Source organism: Indicator indicator, chromosome 4 (genome assembly GCF_027791375.1).
Source record: "Indicator indicator isolate 239-I01 chromosome 4, UM_Iind_1.1, whole genome shotgun sequence".
Taxonomy (NCBI): Eukaryota; Metazoa; Chordata; class Aves; order Piciformes; family Indicatoridae; genus Indicator; species Indicator indicator.
The window spans coordinates 24,581,699-24,601,450 of NC_072013.1; the positions used below are offsets into that span (position 1 = coordinate 24,581,699).

At 43.7% G+C, this 19,752-nt stretch overlaps 1 protein-coding gene and 1 non-coding gene across 3 annotated transcripts; both read left to right on the forward strand.

Moving 5' to 3' along the window:
* Positions 1-5,124: 5,124 nt before the first annotated feature.
* Positions 5,125-12,816, forward strand: EIF5 (eukaryotic translation initiation factor 5). Of its 2 annotated transcripts, XM_054400011.1 has the most exons (12): positions 5,125-5,143; positions 5,316-5,508; positions 7,559-7,838; positions 8,086-8,167; positions 8,389-8,561; positions 8,889-9,000; positions 9,651-9,790; positions 10,312-10,470; positions 10,672-10,833; positions 11,106-11,270; positions 11,540-11,674; positions 12,428-12,816. In XM_054400011.1, the coding sequence occupies exons 3-12, from the start codon at positions 7,767-7,769 to the stop codon at positions 12,515-12,517; spliced, it is 1,290 nt and encodes a 429-aa protein (XP_054255986.1). In that variant the 5' UTR covers positions 5,125-5,143; positions 5,316-5,508; positions 7,559-7,766; the 3' UTR covers positions 12,518-12,816. The 2 variants fall into 2 exon arrangements, with proteins under 2 accessions (XP_054255986.1, XP_054255987.1); XM_054400012.1 differs by lacking the exons at positions 5,125-5,143; positions 5,316-5,508 and adding an exon at positions 6,826-7,133.
* On the forward strand, positions 9,338-9,461 carry LOC128966838 (small nucleolar RNA SNORA28). Its single transcript, XR_008489105.1, has one exon. It is a non-coding gene; the product is annotated as a small nucleolar RNA SNORA28 (small nucleolar RNA).
* Positions 12,817-19,752: the final 6,936 nt, after the last annotated feature.

The following is a 19,752-nucleotide window of genomic DNA, read 5'->3' on the forward strand; positions in this document are numbered from 1 at the left end:
GGAGGCACTGGCAAAGCACATGACAGCTGCAGTGGACCCGAGCAGTTTCTTTCATGAAATGGAAATGAAAGCATCAATTGCTAAAATTACACTGGAAGAGAGATTTAACTTAATGCACAAGCAGACAGATTTTAATGTCTGAAGCCTGGCTATAGCAAGTAGGAGGGAAATGTAAATACAGTGGTTGCTAATGGCCATAATGAACAGGCAGCCAGCTTTGATGACATGTTCTCAGCTGGAAGCTGTATTCCCCAGGGACTCCTTATCCTCCACATCCACTTCTCAGCAAACACATAAATGTAGCAGGCAGATTTGCCAACTACAAGCATGAAACTGATGGATAATGCTAGTTGTTTGTCCATTCAGCCTGTGGCCAAAGGTGCTACCTGGACAAACTAAGGAAACTGGGCTTCTCCAATTCCTATCAGAAACAGTTTCACCTACTGCTGAAACACACAAAGACAGTGTCCGACCTGTGCGCTGCTGAATGCACCTCCTGATTGTACTTCTACCCCATTTGCACTCTCCTTTCATTTGTGTGAGTTTGCCTTCGTTTATTTTCCTTTTTAAACATAGACAGCCTGGGCTTAATTGCTCAAAAGGATGTTTTATTTTATTCTTTCATCCAAACAAGTACTGTCTGCAAAATTCCCAACAGACTCCTCCCACAGACAACCAGACAAGTGCAATGCTAAAGGTACATCAACAGAAAAAAAAAAAAAACAAACATGCAAAGCAATTAATTTTCCTGATGAAAATAAACACCACGATGAATAGCCATGGTATCCCAGCAAACACTGAGACCACTCAAATGGCCATGGAGGACATGCAGCCTGATGGCCCAAACACCCATTTTTCTAGTACATTGCAGACAATACCACTGCCTAAAATTCAGTGATGCATGTGACAGCCTTTAGCCCTTCTCTCAGGCCACATGGACACGTATTACTCACCTCTTCAGGAAAAGTGTGTGGGTCTCATATCAAACAGACCTAACTGGAGAGTCAGGTCCAGCCTCCCCTTACTCTCATTGTGTATACTGAGATGGTAACAACAGATTTGGGGCAGAACCTGCCTCATGCTGTCAGCCTACACGGAGCCCCTTCAGGATACTCAGACCCAAACACTGGCTGTATATGTACGTCTAACATCATACACTTGCTCTCCTTTTTTTCTCTTACTAATTCTTAAACTAGCAATAATAGCTAACAAGAATGATAATGCTACAAAGTGTGGAAAGGAAGGCATTTCACAAAGTGAGTTCCTCCAAGACCACAGAATCACAGAATAGTGGGGGTTGGAAGGGACTTCTGGAGATCATAGAGTCCAACCCCCTTTGCCAAGGCAGGTTCACCTGGAGGTCATACAGGTACACATCCAGACATGTTTGGAATCTCTCAAGAGATGACTCCACTCTGCCCTGGGTGACATGTTCCAGTGCTCCATCACCCTTAAATTAAAGAAGTTCCTCCTCATGTTTATATGAAACTTCTTATGTTCAAGTTTGTGCCTGTCACCCCTTGTCCTATCACTGAGCACCACAGAAAAGGACTGGCCCCATCCTCCTACACCCACACTTGTAAGTTTCAAGCCCTAAGTGACAGGATTCCTGTTTCTCTGCTGCTGAAGCAGTGGCTCATTTTGTGCTGTGTTGTTAAGTTACCAAGTTAGAGGAGGGGTCCCTCTTTCTGAGTGCTGTACAGTCTCAAAACACGAAGGCAGTAATTCCCAGTAAGCAGTTTGCCACGTGCTTTAGGGGTAACACATTCTCCAGTATCTCTCTGTTCTGACTGAAAGATGCTGAGCACAGCCAGGTCACCGTGAAGAAACATGGAATTAAAACAGAAAGCTCAAGCCACTTATTGTGATCTGCCAAAGAGCAAAGCATGTGGAGCTCCTGAACAGTAAAACTAGAACTGATCTTTGTCCTTGCTACTGATGAGCATCTAGTGTCAATTCTGGTGGTTTTTGGACTCATACCTCCCCAGAGGTTGCATATTCAAACCTGGCATGTAAATAATTAAACTTTCTCTACACATTGCTGAGATAGGAAGAAACACTATTGCTATTCAGGCTTCACTGTAACTATACATAACCTGGCCCCCCTTTCCATTTCCTGAAAATACTGAAATTACAGCCAAAGCCACAAAGACAAGACAAAGAGAAATTACTTAGGCACTAAGGGCTCCTGCCCTCACTGGACAAAATAACAGCCCTGAACCAGTCACTCAGAGATAACACATACAGCTTACAGCAGAGAAAAAGCATTCTTCAAGGCCAAGGTTACCAACTGGCTATTGAAATAGGGTTATGTTTATAGCCAACCACATCACTGAGAGAGGACAAAACATGCTGATGAATAAACTGCAGAGAGGCCACAAAGTTGTCTTTCAGGGAATATAAACACACATGATTACAACACCCATTTTTGAAGATTTTACATCTTAAATATAGACCTGCATTAAGATTTTCAAGAGGTTTGATTTTGTAGCATTGTAAAAACTAAGGCAACATAAAACAAACTTAGAGTTGTTCAAGGCTGAACTGAATGATAATAAAGCATTCCTATGAGAAGGAAACACATCCCAAGGTCCTCTGCAGAAAACTTCCTATTATCAGATGTGAAACCATTTCCCAATCCAGACTTACTAACACCATTTAAAATGTCCTAACTACAAAAGTATATACAAAACCTGCTGAGTTTCTACCAATTAAATACAAAGCACACAGGTGGTCTGTATTTTGAAGGGCACACAGGCAATGTGAACTATGAACTTCAGGATTCAGAAAATCATGGTATTTTTAAGTAGTAGGAAAAAAAACTATCTTTCCATCTTGTCTGAGCCATGAAACAATAAAAAACCATAAATATTCAGTAAAAAATATTTAGAATCCCACATTTAATATTAATGGTTTGGTGGGGAAAAAATCAGCACCTAGATGCAAAAATGTTTCGTATAACTTGGGAGAATATTATATGACTTCATCTGGATGGAACCCTTCACAGAAGGAACACTATCTTAAGAGGTAACTCTCTAACTTAATGATGACAATTTACACACCATATTAAAAAATCCTTCTTTATGCTACTAATCACAGCTGCTCAGAGTTATCATGTCAAATAGCACCAAATCCAGGGTCTCATTTTCCTTTTGCTGCTGAATAAAGTGGTGTTAACAGCAATATGCTTTAGCACTCTTATTAACCTCAAAGGTGTTGTAGCATGGAACTAAAGCCACTAACAGGAGGCATTTAGTAAGTTACACTTTGCTATTTTCACAGGAAAGGAATTCCTGATGTGCTTTTTTTGCTTCACATATTTTTATGATTTTTTTTCTCTTCATGTATTTTAGGAGATGATTATTTTACCTCAATCCTCTTCCTTGTATTTTAAAAAGTATTGCTGTGTATTTATCAGAGGCATTTAGCATACCCTGAAAAATTTTTAACTTTTTCAAATGCAGATAGTGAAGTCCAAGGCAGACTCACATGATGTTTTACAGAATGGTATCCTGGTTACAAAGACTTGCTATTTTATAGGCTGAGAAGAGACAAGAAACTAAGGTAGCAGCCATCATGTTGAAGGGTCTTGTTTAGAAAGCATTGAGAAGTGCACATTTGTCTCTAGTTGCTCCAGCTAATGGAGCAGGCTTTTATTATTGTGTGTAACCAGAAGTTTAACAATAGTCATGCTTTTATAATTTCTAAGAAAACCTGATTTATCAGTCACATTTGTATTTGAATGCAATTCTTCTGTACAGCACTCCAAAAATGTTCAACATACTTGAAGGTTCAGCAGGAGATGTGCTTTCTTTGACCACATCATTTTCAGCTGGACAACTACATTTCAAAACTAACTTCAGGCAGGAAGAGATTTAGAGTATATGACATTATTTAATATCGCTAATAGTTTTATCTTCGTTCCCTCTTTTCTTCTATACACCCACAGCCATTAAGAAGCTTTATCTTATTAATACGCAATGACAGGAACTCAAGAGTACCGTTTTGCTGGGGAGCATTCATAGGGGTAGGAGAGTTGTTTCATCACTCTATTGATAAAAATCAGAAGTCTTTTACTACTTGAACGTTATTTATGTTAGCTGGAATAGAACACAGTGAAGAAAGGGCCATTTTTCTGCTTAAGTGGCTGCAAATTCAAACATGTACGTCATCCAGCTTCCCAATGCACCCGAGGGCTGACATTCTACATTAAGCACAAAGTGTATACTCATGATGATCGTGTCATCCGTCTTTTCTACAAGGAAGCCCAAGCGTTCAGAGGTATCCAAACAAGTCTTTATGACACACTAAATAACAGGCTCTTTCCTGCACCCTGAAAGCAGGCTGTACAAGAAAAACATCACTTACACAGCAACTTAATTACCTCAAATTATTCGTAAAATAGTTGCTGTGATGTCAAGTATTCGGTCACTGCCAGTCTATTACGAGTCACAAACCACGAAATTCACTCTACAGCACTGCAGACATTGCCTCCCTCAGAAGCGCGGCCCGGAATCCCTCGCCCAGCACCGGCCTGGGTTGGCTGCCCCGGAAGTGGGAACACAGCCTCCCCGAAGCCTGCTCCGCGCTGCCTGAATGTGTAACCCTTCCCGGGGCGCCCGGCACAAAGCCGAGGGGCCCCTCTAGGACTCGGACGTCCCGATTGGCCCCGGGAGGCACAACGGCTCGAAAAAAGCGGCCCAGGGCGCTCCCTATAGCAGGGCGTGAAGCGGCGCTACACGCAGCCTGGGAGCCGGGAAAAATCTCTCAGCACACGCAGCAGGAAGGCCGAGAGCAGCCCATACTCCCCAACCACCCCCACCCCCTCTCTTGCCGCACTGACTCAGTCCCCGCCAGCTCCCGCTCCTCCCCCGACAAGCGCGCTCTCGCGAGACTCTGTCGATGTGGACGCGATGTCCTTTGGGACATTGGAGGGGGGAGGGCAGAAGAGGGGGAGGTGAAGCCAGGGTGTCTTGATTGATAGTGATCACCGCCAGTGGATGAAGGGAACGTCCAGCCCTCAGCCAATAGCTTCGCCCCAAAACGAGAGACGAGCCAATGGCGGGGTTGGGGGGCGGGGCACGCCGCTGGCTGATTGATCCCAGCTTTGGCGTTGTTCAGTCAGAGCGAGAACATTCTAGAGGTGAGTACGGGGAAGCCATTGCTGGGGTCTCATCAGCTACCCATTTCTGCCTGAGCTGCGTGCTTGGCCGACGCCTTTCCCTCCCCCCCTTCCCTTTTCTTCCCCTTCCTTCTTCTCCCTCTCCTCCCATGTGTCGCCACTAACGATGCACCTGATTGTGTCTTGCCCGCAGATTGCCCGGCACTGCTGTCCCTGCTGATACCGCCCGCCCCAGGACGCCGGGACCCGGAGGCAGCGGCGTCCGCCTCCGCCTCCCTCTCCATCTGGATATAAGCGCCCCTACGGCCCTGTTCTCCTCGCACACTCGGCTTCGTCGCAGCCCGGGGCGAGCAGCGTTGGGTTTATGTCTTTATTGGACGAAAACGGTGAGTCTTGGCAGTAGGAAAAGGCGGATGAGGGCAGAGGAAGTTGAGAGGAGCGCTTGGGTCCTGGAAGTTGAGGGAAGTGGGTGGATGTCTTAGGCAGGACCGGGGCGTCGGATTGACGGTAAACGGTGCGTAGTGGGAGAGGTTCTGTGTAACGAAGCGCCTGAGATCTTTATGGGAGGGAGAAGGGAGAGAAAAGAAGGTGAAATCTCTAAATGCTCAAAGGTTTCAGTTGCAGCTGTTTGACGGTTGTGTATTTTTTTCTTTCTTACTGGTTTTGGTTTTTTTTTTTTCTTCCCTTTAATCCCTCACCACCGCCATGCGAGGAGACAAGATGGCGGCGGAGGGGGCCGCGCCTCCCCGCGCTGTGGGCGGGCGGGGAGGGGGCGGTGGCACGGCATCTGTGGCGCAGTTACAAACCCGCCCCGGGGCCTTGGTGGGAGGAGGGGATGCGCCTGCTTTTGGAGGTATAGCCCCAGGGACGCGGGATGGGGGAAGGCAAGGAGAGGGGCAGCAGCCGTGGAGTGTTCCCCTTCCCGGGGGTGAAGAGCGCATGCGTGGCTGGAGATGACTCCCCCCATCTTTTCCAGGGCTGACTCAGTCCTTAATTGCTGCATTTATGACTCATCACAGGGCTGGAGAGGAATGGGGGGCGGTCAGGGAAACGCTGCTTTATTTTGAAGCAGGGAGTCTTATTGCCTTCCCGCTTTTTCTTCCTTGCGTAGCGTATTGGAGGGAGGAAGAGAGGGTGGCGCTTGGGATGAGATGTCCTAGGGACCAGGAGAGGGAGCTTTACAGCTGACAAAAGCTGTAATCTGGAAGGCGGGGGGTAACCGCATGTTCCGTCCGAGACCTCATTTCAAGACACGGAGATACCTGCTTCCTCAGTGCTTCTGTAAGCACGTGCTCGGGTCACATGGTGACTCAGACATCTTGGGGAGCAAAGTCCATGGTGTGCTTTGTGCTTGAGAAGGTGCAAAACTGCACTGCTAATGTAGAACACGAGGCACATATGTATTTTCTTGCTTCTTAACTAAAGAATTCATAAGCCTGACCAGAGGGAGTCAGAACTGTGTGGAACCGATAGTTGTGCTCTTACGCATAAATACTAAAAAGGCTATTTTAATGCGTCAGTGTTTCTGTCATTAATGATAACATCATGATGTGTCATAAGACGCATGCTGCAGTCAGGGTTGCCTGTGTGGTCAGACAGTTGTGGCTTAAGTACTCATCTGATTATAGATCAGATATAGATCAGAACATATATATATATATATATATATATATATGTTAACTTAAATATGCATATACTGCTTAAGACAACTTTAATAATAGGATTCATTCACCTTCCCCTAAGAAAAAAAACAAACTAGAAAAGCTGCTGCATTGCTCTGTACTTCTGCATTGCTAGGCTTTGTACAGGGAAGCAACTTCAGTCGGACTTTATCAGGCATATTGTTTTAAGTCAAAACTCACCAGAAGCTGCTACAAGAATTTCTTAAGTGAGAGAATCACCTAATTAACAACTCTTCTCCACTTCGTGTATAAACTGCGTTGAGCTACAGATTGCTACTGCTTCATCTTGGATTTCCCAGTTTTATAACAGCCTTTGGTGTATGTGATAGGTCTGTGATGTGATGTGGAATTTAAAACTGTTTTCCAGATCTTTTCTGCTGATTAACTCTGCCCTGCAGCTTGAAATGTATCACATGACCCTCTGCGTTCAAGAACCATTAATCTCCACAATAAAATCAAGCAGTATTCCTTTCCTTTCTTTATTGATAGCAGCACTCCCTCAGAACTGAATTGTACAGAAAGTAGTCTTGGTGTTTTTCGAGTAATGAAGAGGGTGGGGAAGTTGTGTGGTTGAGGAAAAATTAATTAGCAATGCAATTCAGGGCTCCACAAGTTGAAGAAAGCCACAGCATAAAGAAGTTGGTTTGAATGTATTTTCTTTTTTTGTTTTTTTTAGTCTAAATATAGTCTCTTACACAGCTCACTGGTACATGTTAAGATGAACTTTATTTCTTTTATTTGTTACCACTTGCAGAGCTGTTGCGCAGCCACTGGTACCTGTATTGGGGAAACATAGCATACAAGCAAGAACCTTACAGCCTCGGTGGCGAAAATTTTTTCATGTCAGAGACCGAGAACTCTTGCAGTCGTTTATGTCATCCCGTCTTCTCCAGACAGAAGATACCAAAAAACTGCAATCAAAGATCTCTTCATCTTATTGATAAAGCTACTAATAAGGCAAAATGTCTGTCAACGTCAACCGCAGTGTTTCAGACCAGTTCTATCGCTACAAAATGCCCCGTCTGATTGCCAAGGTAACTTACTAATTGTTGGTAAGTAGGTAGTGTTTCACACTACTTACTGTCTTGATAGAGGAAGAGGAGAGGTATGAGATAATGATAACACTCGGCCAGTGAGAGAGCAAGAATATGTACTGCTTCCTTTCCAGACTAACTGCAGGGTAGCTTTCCTAAGAAGACACACTTAAAGCAGAATTTTTTATACACAGAAAAGGGCTGTTGTGGTCACTTTATCTCCTAACTGCTTTGTTTTTTTCTTTAGGTGGAGGGCAAAGGAAATGGAATAAAGACAGTTATAGTCAACATGGTTGACGTTGCAAAGGCGCTTAATCGGCCTCCAACGTGTAAGTAGTCTGGAGCAACCACGTTTTTCATTCTATGCTGTTAAGGTTTGAAGTAGTCGTAGCTAATCAAGCATTAATACCATGCTTTCAAGATTTGTAAGAAGGCAATGAGATCATCTTGAGATGAAATAATACACCATTGCTTCTTTCTGTTCATCAGCTTGCTGTTAAAAATCAGTGAAGATTTGAGGGCATGGGTGGTTATTACTCTTTCTTTACAGATCCTACCAAATTTTTTGGTTGTGAGCTGGGAGCACAGACCCAGTTTGATGTTAAGAATGACCGTTACATTGTCAATGGATCTCATGAGGCGAATAAGCTGCAAGACATGTTGGATGGATTCATTAAAAAATTTGTTCTCTGTCCTGAGTGTGAGAATCCTGAAACTGATCTGGTGAGTGCTCTCCCATTAGTGCTAGTTGGAAACACTTCATTAGATATTTATGGAAGTGATACAGAGTTAATAGCTGACTTGAATACCAGTAAGGAGAAAATACAGAAACGTGTGCACCTCTGGGAAGGTTTTGTATCTATAATAGCTCAGAAATTCTGAGCTAAATTGCTACTCCTAAATTTCCTCTGTTGGGGCTGATAAAATATTCAAACATCTGACTTAATTCTGCAGAGTTAATACTGTAAACACTGTTCATAATGTTCTGCTAATGGTATGTTAACTGAAGCTTGGTGGGGTTTTTTGTTGGTTTGTTTTTTTTTTTTACAGCATGTCAATCCTAAGAAACAAACTATAGGCAACTCCTGCAAAGCCTGTGGCTATCGAGGCATGCTTGACACAAACCATAAACTCTGCACGTTCATTCTCAAAAACCCACCTGGTAAGTGTCTTTTATTTGGTGGGAGTAAAGGGGACTTTTTCAGCATGAGTGCTGTTACTGAAGTAGAAATAATAGCTTGCTTTAGCGTAGTCCTGGAGTGTGTTTATGGGTTAGGATGAAGTAGTTGTGTTCATAGTTCCAGTGTGAGCAGTCTCTTCCCCTGTGATCCTGTATCCTTGCTAAGTAGAAGTATTTATGAAGAGTTGGATTTGCCTTTGCAGAACAAAACTTGATAGGAGAGCTGTTCAGCAGGAGCTAGTTACAGTTCTGTCTTCAAGTCAGTGTGCAGTGGAAGGGTAGGAATTAAAATCAGTGTAGTAAGTGCTAGCTGCTGTGCAAGCAACACTCTGTAGTAAGCATCTAGTTGCCTGCTGCAATTTAAGCTTGCTAGAATAAAGAAGTCTAACCTATTCCAGGGGTCTCTGTTTTGTGAGGTCACCTGTTACATAGGCTTTGACAACCTTAGGTCTTCCCAAGAAATGAGACTTTAACTGAAACCAAGGGTTTCCCTGGCAGATGTACGTCTGCCCTGAATGTCTCTGGGGATGGGACTTAACTTCCTGCCAATAAAAGCATCTGAACCCACCTGGGGATTTGGCAGAGGTGCAGTATCACAGCTCATAGAATACAACATTAAAATTCACTTGCAGAAAGTGGTGACACTGGTACAGGAAAGAAAGAAAAGGAGAAGAAGAACAGAAAAGGCAAGGACAAAGAGAATGGTTCTGTGTCCAGCAATGAGACACTTCCACCCCCACCACCAGAGGAGATTACTCCTCCACAGGTTGTGGTAAGTAGAAGGGAAAGTGGGGAGATAAGGGTATGTGGTGTCTTGATCTGATCTACAACTTCTGAATCACTGGTGTTCCTTCAATGTCAACATTGCACCAAAAGTTCTTGCTGCATCCAGAGTATAGCTGCTACAATAGAAATACCCCTGCATCTCCACTGTAACAGCGCTATCAGCATTTCAGTAACGGTGTTTGTGCTTGTTGTAAGTGAAAGCTGCTTATCCTTTAAAATACAGCTCGCCACAAAGGAGTATCCCACAAGTAGACCTAGGTAGAGTAGTAAAACTGCACTCTGAAGTTACCCTGCAGATTGCTGCAAACCCCAAGTCTAGTTTCTACTGCTTTTCTATGTTTGTCTGAATCACATTTTGACTTTCAATCTATAGTGTTAGCATTTTATTTAGGGAAAAATCAAAAGGTGCCTGTTTATAAAAATGATCTTGTCTAGGAAAACCATTTCACCTATTGTTAAGCTTGCGGTAACATCACATGAACCTGTTGGTTTGGGTTTATTTTGTAGGAGGAGGAGGATGATGATGACTGGGGTGAAGACACGACAGAAGAAGCCCAAAGACGTAGAATGGATGAAATCAGTGACCATGCAAAGAACCTCACACTTAGTGAAGACTTGGAAAGAACAGTGGAGGAGAGAGTCAACATACTATTTGATTTTGTGAAGGTGAATATTCTTGGGTTGTTGTCTTTATAGTATATTCTGCTGTAATTGTAGAAAACAGTGGTAAGGAGACTTAAGGGCAAGCTACATGAGCTTCAGCCGAAGTACTGGTTCCACCAGTGGCAGAGAAGGAGTTGATGTAATAAAGCATTGATGCAGACCTTGATGGCTTTAAAATGTCCATATGTGTTCTTCCCTTCGTAGAAAAAGAAGGAAGAAGGTGTCATTGATACTTCTGACAAAGACATTGTAGCAGAAGCAGAGAGACTGGATGTAAAGGCCATGGGCCCGCTGGTTCTCACTGAAGTCCTTTTTGACGAAAAGATTCGTGAACAGATCAGGAAATACAGACGTCACTTCCTTCGTGTAAGCAGTCTCTTCTGCATCTAGTGCAACAGCTGTTGGAAAGGTTTTTCATAGCAACTACTTAGCTCAGTTCTGGATTACTTGGTGCTGTGGGGAAGAGGGCTTTCAGTAGGATCTTGTTTTTTAAACCAGCCCTTAGCTAGGGAGAACTGCCGGGAGGGATAATATGAGCTGTTGTAAATTTTAGTATCGAAAGCAGAAGCAGCAGCTCTTCCCAGAGATGCAAAAAAAATAAGCTAATTTAGCTGCTTTTCTTTTTATCACAACTCTAGTTCTGCCACAACAACAAGAAAGCTCAGAGGTACCTTCTCCATGGCTTTGAGTGTGTGGTAGCCATGCATCAGTCTCAACTTATTTCTAAAATACCACATATTTTGAAGGAAATGTATGATGCAGATCTCCTGGAAGAAGAAGTTATTCTTGGCTGGGCAGAAAAGGTAAGGTGTAGCATTTCATGTATTCCACCAGCTAAGCACCTGAATGCAGTGTAATGTACGTGATTTCTCCATTCAGGTGTAACTTCTTGTGCAGGTGTCTTTCAATAACTAATCTGTGATAAGTTACTTGTGGGGGAAACCTGACTTTGAAAAACGGGCAGCTCAGTGGGGTGAGATTAGAGTTCTGAGTTAGACTCTTACTACATTGGGGGGTGAGCTGATGTAAGCTCCATGAGTATTTGAAGCAACATCTGTGCGCTTGCTTGCAGGCCTCAAAAAAATATGTTTCAAAGGAGCTTGCCAAAGAAATCCGTGTCAAAGCAGAACCATTTATTAAATGGCTAAAGGAAGCTGAAGAAGAATCTTCCGGAAATGAAGAAGAGGATGAAGATGAAAACATAGAGGTAGGCAAGGTTACCCTTGCTGTTAACGGCTCTGGAGTTGCAGTTTGTGTGTACTTAAGTCTCTCACTGTTAGGTGACCTTTTATGTGTTAGCATGCATATTGGCAAGTGGTAGAAACCTCCTTTCTAAAGCCTTGTTAGTGTTTTTGCTGCACTTAACAGACAAATGATTACCTAAGATCTCTTCTGTAATGGTACAAGTGCATCATAATAGCCAAAGAATGTCAATGTGGAATGGTAAGGGTCTAAGGGTCTCTTCCACGGTAATAGTAGATGAAGTGGAAGATTGACAAGAGGTGCATAAAGCTGTGGGTTTTACAGAGTCATTGGGTGCTTGTTAGAAAAGCTGATTAAAGGACAAGTGAGACTTTGGTCATGGTTTTAGACCTAGGTACATTTATTAGCTACGTTCTAGCTGACTGGTGGAGAGGTGTTTTGGGGGTTATTTTTGCATGTAGGGTGGGTAGTTGGTTGGTTTTGTTTCTCACAGTAGTACCTAGGATTGTTCCTTAACATGAGATCCTGCATGTTAAAATGTAGTTGTTCTGGCATGTCTGAACTCTAGCTTCATGTCTGTACAGTATTGCTTTACTAGGAGGTGCTGTGCAGTGAGTGCATTTCAGAGCTCAAGGAGGCAGTTCCTGGCAGTAGGCAGGAAAGCTGTGAAGCAAGCAGGTGCTGCAACCCCTGATGTTGAAATGCTAGTCTGCTTAGTGGCAATAGGTGCCATAGTGAAAGTGTCTTGTCTCCACAGGTGGTGTACTCTACAACTGCCAGTGTACCTAAAGTTGAAACTGTGAAGCCTGCAAACAAGGATGATGATATCGATATTGATGCCATTTAAAGTGACGCAACATAGCTTCCAGCATAACAGTGCAAACTTCTCTGCATTTTCTGCCAGAAGTGTGATTTGTATGTGCACAAGCTGAAATGGCTTAACATCCTGCTACTCTTTGTACTCTAAAATGTATCTTTTTACTGTGACTGGTCTTGTGTAACTAAGCCTAACACCAAGGAGTCAGCACGTTGGTGAACTGATGCAGTTTGCAACTGGCATGTTCTATTCTGTGTTTTTCTAACTTGTGTTGGACGCATACTTGGAGCACATTTATACAGTTGTGGAAATAAAGGATTTGGGTTTGGTCAGTCTTCATTTGTGGCTCTGAACTCCTTTGTTTTCTGAGTAAGTATTACCACAACTTGTTGAAGTATGCAAGACAAAATGACAAAAATGTCTTGAACAAAACAAGCTGGTGTATGTTGCAACAGTGGAACTCAAAACACAGGCACAAAGCCTGTGTAACCTACACTGCAAGATGTCATCTTGATGCAAAAGGAATCTGCGTTCTAATCCTTGCAGGCTTTCTTTAACAAAATCTTAAATGGGTGTTCATAAGGCAGTGGGGTTTTGTTTGGGATTGTTTTTATGAGGTTTTCCACAGCTTCATTTAAGTATAGCTTCTGGTGCCTCAAGTGGGGCTGAGGGAAACCAGTACCTCTAGTTCATGGCCTGCAGCAGTACTGAGCCTCTGGCTATGGCCACTTGAACAGCATTACCGTACCAGAGGAAATCCTCCAGCCTGGACTAGGGAATGGAGAGGGCACTGTGTTACTTTGAACTAGCATGTACCTGGGGGAGTAAGTTTATAGGTCCCAAGCATCAACATTGAGGGTACCTCCTTCCTTTAGTGGATGAAGAGAGGCTATAAGGCTACCTAAATGAGGGATTGTGTCACAGGGTGGGAAGGGTCAGGCTTTGGCCTAGGAGTGTTGGGTCAGTGGAGATGCTGGGGAGTGATTGTAGTTGCTGCCCCTCAGCCTTTTGCTGTGGAAAGCCAAGAGTGGCAAGAGTGAGTGACAATGACACTTTGGGGTGGGTTGGTTGGTTGGTTGTTTTGTTTTCCATTGTATTAGAAGTTTTTAGCGGCTCCAGTGCCCTGTCAGCTGCATTTCCTAAATCAAAATTGTTACAGCAGAATTTATAAAGGGGAAGGTTTTGTTTGCTGCTTACAAATAACAATGTCTTAAGCTGCAGATTTTCCTCTCCAAAGCACTGGGAGGTAGATCTGCACCTGTAGCAGTTGCATTGCAGGTGGCCCTGGCATCAAACAGATGTGACAAACAGATGAAAGAATGAAGCATTTGAAAGTAGTCTTTTATTTTAGGTGGGCATTTACTGCAATAGTACAAAACCTTGATTTTTAAATTAAGTGCAGGCTTACTCCTGTTTTTTTCTCCAAAAGAAAACCTGTTGGGTTTTTTTGTTTAAACCAGGTTTGTATTTCTAAAGTAATTGTCAGTTTCAATGTTTGTTGGGGAACTGGAAGGTGAATTACTAATCCCTGTATGACTTTTCCAGAAGATACCTCCTCTTTCTGGTGCAGGCGTATGTCTCCCTCATGTAATACTTTGGTGCATACCTGACATAGGCATTTGCCTGCCAGGCTGGAATGTTGAGATCCTCTGGAAAAAAAAAAAATACCGGTGGAAAACAGAGTAGCTGTTAGAGCTGATTTTTACCTGGTACTGCTGTAGAAAAATACATGGGCAGGTTTTGGTTCAGGTGGGTAGCAGTTAAGAGAATAGACTCTCTGGAACTTTATTAAAGCAAAAAGGTAGTTTCAGAAGGTAAGGGGGAGGGTAAAAAATGGGTGGCAGCCAGGTTTCAGCCCATAGCTCCCTGCTTGTTTGTATCAACAGGTTGGGCATTAGTAATACCCAGAAAAAGAAACCCTTCAGCAGTATCTCCCAGTCCTGTTGGTGATGCAGGGTTGTGCCTCCCTGCTAGTCACAAATTTCAGTGGGAGGTGGGTGCTTGTATATAGGGCAAATTCTTTGGGGTTGGGTTGAGTTGGCTTTGTTCTGAGCATAACTACTGTTTGTGGAGGGATTAAGGAGAAGCCTTGCTCTGTACCATGAGCAGGTCACAGCTGCAATGTTGAAAAATGAACTAACTCCATGGGAGAGTTCTCTGCAGCATAGGCAGTACCCTCTCCTGATTCTCTGAGCCTGGTTCTTAACTAGCATAGGTCAACACAGTTCACCAAAGTAATCACTTGTTCCATGCTGATGGTCTGCAGCTGCGGCTTTGCAGATCTGGGTTAATACCCTCTCTAGGATGTGACCAGAAGGTTTCTGGCTCAAGCATGTGTACTATGGTGTTGGCTGCTACCAGCTCTGACCTAGTGAAATTTCATAGTTTTGTTTTAGAGCAGACTTGATTGTAGGCTGCTGCCAATGGGGATAATCTCTTTTTCTACCTCAAGATTTAGTGAATAGCAAGACAGGCTTGTTCTTTTCAGTAGGGAAGCTAGGAAATAGATCTCCCAAAAAAGGGTTTTACAGGATCATGGAACTGATGTAATAGCAAAGTTACATGGTCTTGGGTTTGGGGTAAACATGGTGCCTGCAAGTGCTACCCTAATAATTCAGATATGAGGGAGTCTCCTAGAAGCAGTGAGGCCACCACTATGACATTCCTGGCACTGAATTACACTTCTCACACCATTTTTTCCATACACATCACTGTTTCCTTCTCAGATCATTAACTGAGGATTCCACTAGTTAATAAAAATGAGTGTTTGTTCAGTGAGCATTTCTTGGAGAAGGAAGAGGTCCAACTTAGAAGTTTCCTGAATCTGAGTTTATTGCTGCTGCTGATTAACGTTTTCAAAAAGCAACTTTGTGTTTAGATCAAATCTGCTCCAAACTTCAAAGAGACTCCTGGCACTTGGAAAGGAAACTAAGTACTGGGTGATTTCCATTGCTTCATGCTGTACACTCTCTGTTTCAAAACCTCAGTGCGAATGCTGTGATTTGGCAGGTGGAAAGTCTAGCAGCAGGTCCTTTAGCCTTGGCTTTGCAAACCATCTCCCTTCAGGAGCCCACAATCCAGAGGTCTGCAACTCGGCAACCTTCATCAGTGTCTTTTCTGTCCAGCACAGCGGGGAGCTTCGCAGCTTATGGCTTTGTTTGGGGCAGCATCACAAACAGATGAAAGGAGTTCTGTGGCTTCAGCTAGGGTTTGAAATCCTCGGGTTTGGGTGTAGAAGTAGAATTGCCTGGTTTTACTTTTATCAGTGAAAGCCTAAAACTCATTAGATGCCAAGACCTGGCTCAACTGGATGTGGTAGATGTGTGTTGTATGAAAGGATGCTCTTTGCTTCTGAGAGTGTAGAGCTCGGGCTTATAGCAAGTGAGACAATGACAAAAAGTGATGTGAAGGCACTGCAGCAGGCACAATAATGTGCTGTGAGTGCTTTTTATTTCCCCTCACTGTGGTAGTGGCTGCTTCAGCTGCTGCACCCATGATGTGATGCCCCCAAAGAGTTCAGCTTTTTAAACAGGGTGCAGTTTGCTCCACAGAGTCACTCGTGAGGCATTGCCACCTAGCTATAATTCCTGCCTTGCTAAGATTGTCCTTGCTCTTTGGGTTGAGGTGCTCACTGAAAGATCCCAATCTCCACCCAACTCAAGTAGTTTGGTCAATTTGTTACTAGCCAGATGTACCGTAGAGGTAAAAGAGTTGATTTGTAATTCTACTAAAGAATGCTTAGTATATGGTGTATTCTAGTTGTGCAAGTTCTTGACATTTGGAAAGAAGAAGTATCACTGAGGAGTAGTAAATGTAGTGATCTGCAACAAAGCTGTCCTTTCCTTTGAGGGCTGCTACAGGGTGGTAATAAAGATCACAGCAATTCTGTGCTCCCAAGTGAAATCAGTGAATGGAAATGGCAAGGAGAGATGGAACCAATGTAGTTGCTCACCAATTAGTCTTCCAAACTGTGGCAGCTATTTTCTTCTTAAACTAATTACTCTGAAAGAACTTTGGAAGGCTGTTGCTGAGGATTGACTCCTTGGCATTCAGTAACAGCACTGAACCATGAAGATGTGGGACAAAACCTGCGGAAGTAGATACAATAAAAAGCAGCTTGAAAACAATGCTATTTAAAGCCTTATCTGTGAAACACTCTTTGCATCCTAAATTTCAGCTTACCTCTTACGGAATTGTTGGAGCTGTCAAGATTACTTACGTGCTTGCCAAGCTGCTGTCACTGTGTTTTTCATTTCAAATACAATCATCTTTCTGCCATAGAGGTGTCAGATTGTCTCTGAACCTGAATCTGGTGATGAGCTGTTCTGGGGCCTCTGACCAGCTCTCCCAGGACATCACTTCCTTAACTAATGTGGACCAGCACCAGGGTGTCTGCACAGTCTTCCTTAGAGCTGTTCCAGCTGACATTCATCAAGGGCACGGCCCCAGCACTCAGGTGATGCTGCTTTTAATTTGGTAGAATTCTGCAACTCCTTAATGTTTTTCAGATTAAAAAAAAAAAAGTGTTCAATATCTTGGGTTAAAGCCCCAAGAAACAGCAGTTCACCCAATCATCATCAGTGAAACAGGGAATAGTTCCTCCTGTGATGAATGTCAGAGAAAGCAGTAAATGTTGAACTATCTTTTCCAGACCACTTTTTCTACCTGCACATGCTACAAAGTTAGTGCTAACTAACTAGCTTAGGTTCTTTAGTAGGTTAGCCTCAAAAAAAAGCTGTGCCCTGGGTCTCTGTGAATGGGATTCCATTAGCTTCCAGTGATGACCAAACAAATCCACCATGACAGGGCAGGCCCAGGGTGAAGCCAGGAATTCAGGTCCATAAGGCAAAGGCAGGATCAGCACAGTCCCTGGCTGGGAACAGGCATCACGTGTGGGTGCACAAGTTTTAGGCCCCAGACAGAGCTTCTTCCAGCTCTTTCTCACACTGCTTCTGTGTTGCTCAGTCCCAGTGTTGCTTGGCTGCGTCATATCAGAGCTGTCCATGAACACAGGCAGCCATGCACCTGCAAGGAGGGAGAAGAGGGTGCAGACCCTGTTCCTGCTCCTAAGAACCTCACATTTTCTGAGACTGGAGATAGAGAGTGCTGGGCTTTTTCCACTGCTAATCTGATCTCATTACTGTGGTGGCAGATGTATTTTCTGCACAGTATTTTTTTTTTCTCAAGTTGGGGAGAGATGATACAAAGGAGAGCTCTGGTCCAAGCCTAAGGTCATAGGCATTTCAGTCATATATTGCAGATATGGGAAGCATCAGCACCAGAAACTCCTCAATGGAGGTTTGTGTGGGTGTTGCATTATTCTCTGAATTTTTGCTTGATACTAATTTTTATATCTACCTGTTATTAATAAAACCCAGGTACAGCACTGACATAAACGGAGTTTGGCTTTGTGTAATTAAGGCAGACATCTGGCATCGTTAAAAGAAACATAAGGAAAGCATATTTCCCCAGGAGAATCCCATCCCTGTGCTGTCAGAGAATTGTTATTTAGTTAATAATCACACTTATGGTGAAAATTACCAGTATACAAAGTATACTCAAGTATACATGTATTCTAAAGTACGCATGAACAGAGTCATACACATAGGAAAAGACTAAATAAAGAAGGAAAAGACAAAGAGACACTGGGTTTTTCATGTGGCCGTTCGGGCTAGGAAACCTGGACTTAAAGGTTTCCATCTCCTGCCTCTATTGTTCCTTCAGCCTGTGTTCATATTCTGTATCACAAACTAGAGGAGCTGGCAGTCCCAGCTGGACATGCTATGGGGTTCAGGGTGGTTATGGCTGGGGGGCAAGCACACTTAGAGGGGAAACAGGAAGCAGTAGCTGTGGTGACAGGAAAATACTGCTCAGTGCTGGGAAAGTCATGGGATTTTAAATAATCTCCTTCAGAATCTTATTTATCACCTGACAGTTAATCTAGGAGTTTGTATTCTCCATGCCTTCTCCAGGATCATGATGTTTAGATTTTAGTTTCTGTTTATTCTCCTATGTAAGATCCAGAAAGCCAAAGGAGTAATTTTAAGGAAAAAGTTTCTATCAGAGGACTTTAACAAAATCTGAAGAACCAGTTTAAACAAGACAAGCAATGTGAGCTAGGTCTCATGAGGTCAGAATGATGCAGCGACCACATCCACTCAGGCTGCTGCCAGGAGCACACCATCTCCAGAAGAGCAAAATCGCTGCTTCAGTGAAGTGATACAGAAAAAAAGAAGGGAAACCTTTTTGTAAGCAAAGCAGGCTGGGTCCTAACCAATGGAGAACACCACCTTCATCTTGCAGGCAAATGGAGGAACCAAAGTTTTTAGCATGTAGCACAACTTGCTGAAGTCAAGAGTCCAGGATGAAAAAAACCATAAAAGTAGTAATGTGTAGGCAGAACTATTCCACTGTGTTCTGCCCATGTTGATTAACAATAAAGAAAATGGGGGGTGATGAGTCCTTCTAGCCAACTTCCTGGTCAATCCTGAAGACAGGAGCAATGCATTTGACTTTGGCAAAACTATGACATGAAGCCTCTGGAGCTGTACAGCCAGTCTCTCCCCACTAACCAGTTCTGGTGAACCTCCTCATTTGCATGGACCTGGAGATCCAGGTCCTGGACATGGGGACCACCAGCTTTTCAGTTTTGTGCGGCCAGGTTTGGACATCCAGGTAAAACATCTGCTCAGGATGCGTCTCTTGGGTAGGGCAGGAGCATGTGAACCAGGACGGAGCAACAAGAAAAGCCAGGCTTAGAATGATGGGCACAGCTGGTAGCATCCTGGTCCAGGTCAGTGAGTAGGAAGCCAGAAGGTGAAGGTAGCTGTGGTATGTGAGTGGTGGAGAAATGAGAGATAACCAGTGTGGCCTTCCTGTTTGGTAATGCCAACAGACTTCTCCCAGGTAAGGGGGTGGTTTTATCTGAGTCATCAAGGGAGAACTGAGTGTACCTGGTGGGAGGAGAAGTGGGAGAGCAGGTACCTGTTTGTTGCTGAGAGCCTTTTCTGGGGGCGTTCAGTGATGTGTGCTGGGGAGCTGTGGTGCTTCATGAGAACAAGGTACTGACTGCTGTGGTTGCTTTTTTCACATAGTCTTTTATGGTATTGTCACCACCTTTGTTCCTTTTTTTTTTTCTCCTTGGTACTTGGGCGTGGGACAGGAAGACAGAAAGAAGCAGCTTTCAGTAATACCAGAAAACCAGTTCTGCAGGAAAACCTGCAGATGCCTGTAAGATGGGGAAGGAGTGGCTGCACTCGTGACCC